An 8,962-nucleotide genomic window follows, 5' to 3' on the forward strand; every position below is an offset into this window, starting at 1 on the left:
CCTTCACTCCATTTTTGGTCGATCTGTTTAAGTCATTGCTAAATATCGCCAAATCAGGGCAAAATCTAAAAATAAGAAATTCATCACAACAGCAGTAGAAAACACTTTGAGACAGTTCCAAAGACCTATTAGGCATATCTTCAAATCAATGAGTGTTTGCGTATGGGCAGTGTCGGGCCCTGACCATGGATTCCTGGAGGAAATTAATCTTTGGGTTTTAGCCTCGTTTGAAGAGAGCAAATGCTGCCTTCGCAGACAGTCAGTCAGCTACCGAGCAGATCACAGCGGGTGAACCTGGCAAAGCTAACATTGTATTTCTGTGTCTGAGCCAGCGGATCTTTTCACTGATGACGCAGGGGAGCATTTGACGTTAGCGGGTTCTTGTATAAGAGGTGTTTCCCTCTTTAATCAGGCTAATTCCATTGTTTACAAATTATTGTGATGTACCAGCGAGGTGCAGCTGGTAAACAAAATAATCTACAGGATGAATAGTTGCCAACTACCTAGCCAGGAAAGATAGAGGTACAGAGAGAACGAGAGAGAGAGAGAGAGAGAGAGAGAGAGACTTTGATTTTCATGGTTCTATCTTGGTTATATGGTGACACATGCATGACTACAATTTCTTCCAGTTCTGAAGTTTCCAGTGCAGTTTTAGTGTTTTTGGCGCATAGGAAGCCTCAGGCAGTCCAGTGTTTCGTTGTGCTGGGTGCACTCTAATTGGCTCAAGGGATGATCCAATAGACTTGTGCCCCAAGACGGCCCATAATAGCTCAGAGAAAAATCCCTGGAGCCAATAATAACGCAGAGAAAATCCCTCCGTGAAAGGGGAGGGGCTAAGGGGGGGTTGGACAGGGCTAAGAATCGAGCAGAAAGGAACCCAAAGAAAGGAAGGGAAAAAAAAACAAAAAAAAAACTCAAGGCTGATTAAGGCAGTTTTTTTGGAATGTTTGGAAACAGGAGAGATAAGGAAATTACGGAGAGGAGCTGAGAAAAAAATCCACGGTGCCGAATAGGTGGAGATCAGTTGGCAGAGCCGCAGATGGCATCCAAAAAGAGTTCTTATACGTTTTTTTCCTTTTCTATTTACCAAAGATTCGTTCGCTTACCACTCGGAGACACGTAATGAGTGCCCGGAAAGACGAGCGAAAGGAATGAGTGAGAAAACAAAAGGACGACATCTTAATCACTCGTCATAAAATTCAACGTTACAATCAGAACGTAAGAGTCAGAACACATCAGCTGAAGCTGTATGAATACCAAGAAAAAAGAAAAACTTAAAGAGGGGCAAAAATCGATGTTTGTTTAGACGCCTTCTACTAATCTAGATCATAGTTCTTTTCTTTATCAGTCCCTGTGTGGGAGTATCTACATTTTTAGAATTAACAAGACTGTGCAAAACAGTGTTGATGTGTGTGTGTGTGTGTGTGTGTGTGTGTGTGTGTGTGTGTGTGTGTGTGTGTGTGTGTGTGTGCGTGTGTGTGCATGCATGCGTGCATGTGTGTGTATGTGTGTGTGGGTGTGTGCGTGTGTCCTGACATGACCCTAAACTGTCTCTGTCCCTGCATGTGTGTCCAGATTTAAGGAAGATCAGTGGGACAGGACAGCCTTGACTGGCTGAAACTGAACTGGTTTAGCAAGACCTATGGAAAGATCAGCATCCACGCTGGCCACATCTGACCCACGCAAAGACACAGAGAGTACATCATAAAACAAGCTTTTCACTGAATCTGAATGAGTCATTTCATGCAAACAATTTATCTCAAATATCAAAATTCGTCTTAATTATCAACACTCCTTAAGAGATTTTGAAGTCAAATGTTTTGTTTTGTTTTGTTTTCCAGACCTCAGTAGACACCCATGATGGAATCGCGTAAATATTATTTCATCACTGGAATAAAGCCCTGGGCGCTGATGTCATAAACATCGCTATGGAAACTTACATACAAGCCAATTGGAATGTTTCACATCACATCAGAAAGCTGACTTTATTTTTATTATTTGGGTTATACGGGTCATCATCCATATCGTATACATATTATGTTGGCTACGGCAGAGAATATTAACATCATATTTAAAGAACATTTTATGTCTTGTCCGTTGAAAAACAGATTTCCTCCACTGGTTTTCTTGTCATCTTGGACTGGAATACAAGGTGCATAATCACATGAAATGCACCTCTTTTATTGCTGACCTTGGACCCTGTTTTTTTTTCTCTCTCTCTCTCTCTTTTGGAATTTTCATACCCCCTCTAAAACTGCTCTGTGCACGTTCGACTTGTCTTGAGTCGACAGTTCACACGCCCAGACATTCAGGAAGCCTCGAGGTGGACCTGGTCTTTCAGTAGAGCTAGGCCATATGGAGATTTGAGAGGGCTGATGCACTGATAATGCGGCAGTAATCCGCTGTGCTTTTCCTGTGGTGTCACCGTTGTTGGGTCTGTGCTGTGTCAAAGAGCTCTGGAGGTATGAGGGCACTGGATTAGCCACAGTGCCGCAACTTATAGGGGGGTTCTAAGAAATATCTTAACAAGACAACATCCTACACAGTTCAGCATGTGTGTGTGTGGGGGGGGGGGGGGGGTGTCATCTGAGACCTGACTGGGCACGGCGAGGGTCACACTGGGTAACATGAATCTGAACCTGAGTATCTGGTTTGAAAGGCACAAAGAGTCCTTGCACACCCATAAACTAGAACTTTTGTTTTTTTTGTTTTGTTTTGTTTTGTTTTGTAACCAGGTTCCACAAGTTGTTGTCATGACTACATATCGCGTTCTGTGAATAAGAACAGATAAACCATGGTTCTACATGGTTCCACATGGTTCGTGGCTACAGAAAACATCTCCCCACTGGTGGTCACCGCATGTTTCATACTCTTTCATATACTGCAGTGTCCTCTGCTTGCTGCCTCTCTGCAAGAGTGGTTTCTTAGCTGTAAAACGCACTGTAAGACCATTTCTTATTTGACTTCTTCTCACGGTCAAAGTGTGTTGTTCAGAGCCAGACGATTCTGCCAGATTCTAAGTGAGAACCTCACTGGATCTCATTCAGTTCCTTGAGGAACTACAGCTCATCAGATGTGCACAGCTTTTACGGGTTTTCCTTAATATTTAAGATTATATTTAAGATTATATTTCTTTATGACAACTTGAGAGGTACATCTTGAAGCTCTGGTTTGGTGAGCCATGATGATTTCATCTAAGATAAAGTCATAGAAAACCTATTAAGTTCAGTTGAACCAGCTGTGCTGGTAGTTGAACTTAACAAAAGGCCTACATGGCTTGGCTGGGGAGCCTAGAGTACAGGGGGGTGTTCCAGAAAGCGAGTTTAGTGAAAACTCAGAGTTAGTTAACTCAGAGTAAGTAGTAAAGCTTCTAATAGAAGAGCCCTGTGGGTTCACATTCCTAGCAAAACAAAGTCATAGGGCTCTTCTATTAGGAGGTTTACTAGTTGCTCTGAGTTAACTAACTCTGAGTTTTCACTAAACCCACTTTCTGGAACACCCCCCAGATTTAGCACCAAAACCTGTGCTCTTCTAGCCATCTCACAAGACATCAGCATGTTTCTAGAAAACACAACATATTATTGCTTTTGTCATTTTTTTATTGAAGTACTGTTCATTTGTATTTATTCTAATCGTACACATAGTTCTATCTAACTATCTATCTATCTATCTCTCTATCTATCTAATTCAAAACAAGTGCAATGATAGCTGTACATTCCAGTGGCATGGTGCCAGACTTTTCATCATAATTAAGATTGCTACACTGATCACATACTGGGATTATGGAAAAGGATTTGCAGGGTCTCAGGTGGAAATCATCAATCACCATAATGGGTTGATCTCACCACCAGTATAACCAGGAACATCTGTCTGAGCGGGGGGGGGGGGGGGGGGGGGGGGGGGGGGGGGGGGGGGGGGGGGCTGGATGTGGCAGGGCAGAACAGAGGGTCGGTCATTCTAGCACAGGGCGAGAGAACCAGTGATACTAGCGACTAGCGATAGTTGGTCAGACACACAAAAAAGTGAGAGTCAAGAAGAAAAAGGCTGTGCAGTGCTACGTCCATATAAGGATAACAGAACAGATGGCGGGAATGGAGTTAAAGATCTACCCGAGGTCAGTTAAGACCAAGCAAATACCACCAAGGCACAGAACAACTCCTGTTTAATTTAATGACCAGCCTAAATCCAAAATCCTGTCACACGACCATAGAGGCTCAGAGGCTGAGCCTGTTCCTATTGGATTGGAATTAAATTCCTTGTTCAAGAGTGCAATAATTGTATTGTCTAAAAAAAAAAAGGATTGCAAACAATTAGTACCTTAGTTAACTTACAACGTGCGACTGCACAAATGCTCAACTCAAGGCCTTTCCACACTCTGACAAACTTCACTTAAGATTCTCTCTCTTATGTAAAACCCTCGGTGGGAGAGCTGTCTCAAGAGTAGGTCTTTTACATCTCCGTTTGCGTGAAGAAAGCAGGTCAGCTGTCTGAGTTCTGCTCAATAAGCTAATACACCAGTAAGAGGCCTAAGCCAGGCCAGTGAGGACAGTCAACTAGCTTAGCATTTCACATTTTCCGAAGACCTGCTTCCAGGGTCTTGGCACATGTTATTTCTAACCCCCTAATGACAGATTCGAGATATATCACCACTATAGTTTAGCTGCATGTAGTTGCACAATGCACCACCAGTTATAGCTTTAATAATAAGACAATATGAGACTATTTATCTTGCAACCTGACAAGTCAGTATTTGGTATTTTAATACACCAATTGTTTCATCTTCCTAGTCCGTATTTAGTCTACAGATACGAATAGCAGTGCAACGGCCGAGAAAGCGGCTTGCGGGACTATTAGCGTGGGCGGCTTTGACAGGGTGTTTTGTTTTTTGGCTGTTGAAAGGCTGTGTTTTCGTGGTCAGACTTTTTAAAGAACAGAACAGGTCACTGATGACGATGATGGTGATTCAGGACTCAGTCGCTGTAAATCTTTCTTTAAGTAATTGAACCTTGCTGCCAAAGGTAGCGAACTATGTCTGTCTCCTCCCCAGCTCCCCAACCCCCACCCCGCCCCAACCCAACCCCTGCCATTTCTCTCCTCCCACCTTGTCTCTCTTCGTCATTAGTCTGCAAGTCATCACACTCTTCTCTCACATCACAGCCTCGTATTCTCTGTGCAGTTCACTCAGTAGCTCTGCTCCTGGACTGATTCCCTCTGTTAGACAAGTCAGACATCTATTCATCAGTTCAGCCAGCTACTGCATTTACAGCATTGGACTTTGTGACGAACAAAGACAAAGCACTGGTGCAGTTTAGAGACCAAGGTAAGGAGTGAGGTGCTTGAAAACGACAGCAGTTAGCAAAGCAGCCCTAAGATCTGGTGGAGGTAGCCAATCCTTAGCCCTACCACCTGGTGTTCCAGAGCCTCCCTTTACCGGAGAACTCATCTCTGCCTCGCCTCTGCCCCCCAGAAAAACCCATCGAAGACAATGGGGAACGCAAAGAGCGGTGCTATGTCCAAGGAGATTCTGGAGGATCTGAAGATGAACACGAAGTACTCGGAAAATGAGCTGTCGCAATGGTACGAGAACTTCCAGAAGCAGTGCCCCAGCGGACGCATCACTCCGGAGGAGTTCGAGAAGATCTACGAGCGCTTCTTCCCGGACAGCGATGCCTCAACCTACGCCAAGCACGTCTTCCGTTCCTTCGACGCAAACGATGACGGCACCTTGGACTTCAAGGAGTACATCATCGCCTTGCACCTGACCTCCACCGGGAAGACGGAAAGGAAACTGGAGTGGGCGTTCTCGCTGTTTGACGTCGACAAGAACGGTTACATTACTAAATCAGAGGTGGCGGAGATCTGTCAAGTGAGTTTGATTGCATGAGGTCGGGAAATGGGAGTATAACAACTAATGCAGAATACGTTGCTCAGTTATCTGGGACTTATAAGCTTGTGGTGGTAGTTGGTAGCTCTTAAACTGAGAGCGTGTTATTTTGAGTCTTCTAAGGTTCTGTTACTTTATGACATCACCGCAGGTCTTATAATCAAACCAGGTCATAATTAGTCCTAGTTCAGCAACAGTTGTTACAGGTAATGTAGAGCAGTTGTTGACTGAGGAGTGTGCAGTCAAGCATTCTTTTGTCTCCTATACTTTAATCCCATTCAGTTTCTTTATGACATCCTTGTACTGTCTTCTATTGTCCTGGATGTGGGTTAGGGAACAGAGAAGGGGTATAGCCTCTTTGAGGAGAACTGAAAGACTGGATGGTCAATGTGTGATTGTTGAAGTTGTGAGGGATAAGATTGCCATTTCCAGTCTGTGGATGTCCTAAGCTCAGATGAACACGATCAGTAAGCATTTGTTATGCTTTGTAAAGCCCTTTGCTGTTTCTCTCCAGCCGCACTAAGGTATGTATGGTAGCATGAAGTTAGCTTACAGTCATGGCTTCAGTAAGCGGCAATATGTTGACACTCTTCTTGGAAAGAGGCTGATCTTAGACGTGTGTTCCTTATCATCTCGCTGATTATCCCTGGGCTTCAATCCACAAGACTCCGCAAATCCCGGGGGATGGAGGGAGTGGGTTAATCCAGACGATTAGCCATTTAGCTCTCAGACAATACACTTAGCAAGGCTTCTTAAAATACTGACCCCGGGCAGGAGATTCAGGTCCGTCTCAGAGGCAACGATGAAGGATAGGTCACGACTGCCAGATGGTTTAGGTGTGTTGGGTGTGCACCTAGAGAGGAGAGGAAAAGGCGTCACACTTTGGCCGTGGTTTATGAATGCTGTAAACAGCAATCTAAAAAAGAGGTACCTGTAAAGATTAGCAGCTCAAGGTCTTTAAACGCTTTGAAACTGGAAACAGTCTTTTAAAACAGATCTCTTAAAGCAGGTCACTCTGATCAAGATTAAGCGGCAATTTCGCAAAATAACTCTAAAGCCATTTTGGTTACTGTGCTTGTGTTCAAACAGTGCTTGAACCCCCCGGCAAATCCCTAAGACGGGACTATATTTTTTTCTTTTTTTCTTTTTTCTTTTTTTTTTTAAATTTGTGTCTACCAGTGCAAAACAACAGTTCTCTTCTCTCTGTAGCTGATGCAATACAGTACAACTACAAAGAAGTTTCAGAGATGGTGTCATGCAACCCATTTTGATGTCTGTAACTCCATTTAGAGGCATGTTAACAGTCAGTAACTGTTAACATTTGGTAATTAAACCCTGATTAAGTCACAGTGCATAACAATAATATGACAACAGAATTTGCACATACACTGCCTGTCAGGAGTCATTCAGTGTCAGTGTACATGGGGTTGATATGTGATCTGATTGGTCTGCTAAAAGTATTATCTTTATCTGATTGGTGGAATTTTAGCAGTTAGACAGATTTAAAAGAACAGAAGTTCATCGCCCTGCCCAGTCCCTACTCTAATCTGACCTGGGTCGCTTTATTGTGAGCCAAGATAGAGACACGAGGAAGAGGAGGAGGAAGAGGAAGAGGAAGAAAGAAGGGAAAGAAAAAAAACCCACAGGGCAGAACAAAAAAGAGAATGAGGGCCAGCTCACAATCTAACCACAGTTTGACACACATGAAATGATTCGGTCATGATCAATTCCTACACCACCCGCTTTGTCTTTAGGAATCTGATTTCATGTCTTTGGGCGTCCGAGTTTGTCTATGGATGTTGGTGCACTTTGATGTAACCTTCTTTAGCATTTGCTCTGGTCCAAGTATCTACAACACTCGGCATTTGAACCGAGGATAAAATCTGCAGAGTCGAATCTCTGTGAGCTTTTAGGTCATGGCAGTAGGCCACAGAGCTGTGTTCAAGAATCAGCACACCCATTTATCCTGTCGGTAATGAGCTCTACCGTGGCACTGAAGAAACTGTTCCTAGATCAGCACTAAAATGCAGTTCACCCAAGACCACCTTGCTGTTCTGCATGGAGATTAACTCCATTGTTAAGCCCCATTAAGTGTAAGAGATAAGTATTTCCTCAGACAACTAAGAGAGGTACTAGACAGCAGAGAAACCTACATACGGTGCGTCCATTCCCACTAACCAATTACATTTGGCCATTATAGTCATTCCCAACCAATCAATGGGCTTGGACATGTTCTTTTATAACCACTCACATTCACATTCACGGTCCACTTTTGGTTATTAATAGTAATTGGGTAGTAGTATTAATAGTTTGGTTAGTAATTGTCAGTAACTGATTGACTGGATTAGATGACATTAGATTAGATTTGATTAGATTAGACTGCCTGCAGATAGCATATGCACCCCTGCTTCACTTTAAATAAACACTATAAATTTTAAAGAAAGGTAAGGAATGTGTAAGGAATACATTTACAATATGAAAATACCATGGTATGAAAGGAGTATGCGATACAGGGACATTTCACAGTGTGAAAATACCATGGTATGACAGGAGCATGTGATATAGGGACATTTCACAGTGTGAAAATACCACGGTATGACAGGAGCATGCGATATAGGGACATTTCACAGTGTGAAAATACCACGGTATGACAGGAGCATGTGATATAGGGACATTTCACAGTGTGAAAATACCACGGTATGACAGGAGAGTGCGATACTGGGACATTTCACAGTGCGAAAATACCACGGTACGACAAGAGCATACGATACAGGGACGTTTCACAGTGTGAGGACACTGTCAGGACACAGAGACAGAGAATGGAAGGGAACTTTAGCAGTGACTGGACATTTGCTCTGAGTGACGTTCTTTTCAGGGTTTGTCTCGAATCAAAAGCAAACCTCGCTCTCTCCCTCTTTGTGATAGGTGTGTTTGAAATGGGCAACGCTGTGCTGGAATTAGAACGTCGTTTGAAACATTTGCCTTTAAACCTCCAGCCAATCAGATTCTCCCATTTAACACAACGGCAACGTAATTTCTCCAGCTATGGTGCTTTAATTACGATCGTACCTCGGAGCC

At 43.4% G+C, this 8,962-nt stretch overlaps 1 protein-coding gene across 1 annotated transcript in view; it reads left to right on the forward strand.

Annotated features, from left to right (window-relative positions):
- The first annotated feature begins 5,485 nt into the window (after positions 1–5,485).
- Positions 5,486–8,962, forward strand: part of rcvrn2 (recoverin 2) — a 5,245-nt gene continuing 1,768 nt past the window's right edge. Inside the window, exon 1 of the mRNA XM_030784495.1 lies at positions 5,486–5,866. Within this exon, the coding sequence (XP_030640355.1) occupies positions 5,486–5,866 (381 nt within the window). The remainder of the gene's footprint in view (positions 5,867–8,962) is intronic.

Source organism: Chanos chanos, chromosome 9 (genome assembly GCF_902362185.1).
Source record: "Chanos chanos chromosome 9, fChaCha1.1, whole genome shotgun sequence".
In the NCBI taxonomy this organism is placed as follows: domain Eukaryota; kingdom Metazoa; phylum Chordata; class Actinopteri; order Gonorynchiformes; family Chanidae; genus Chanos; species Chanos chanos.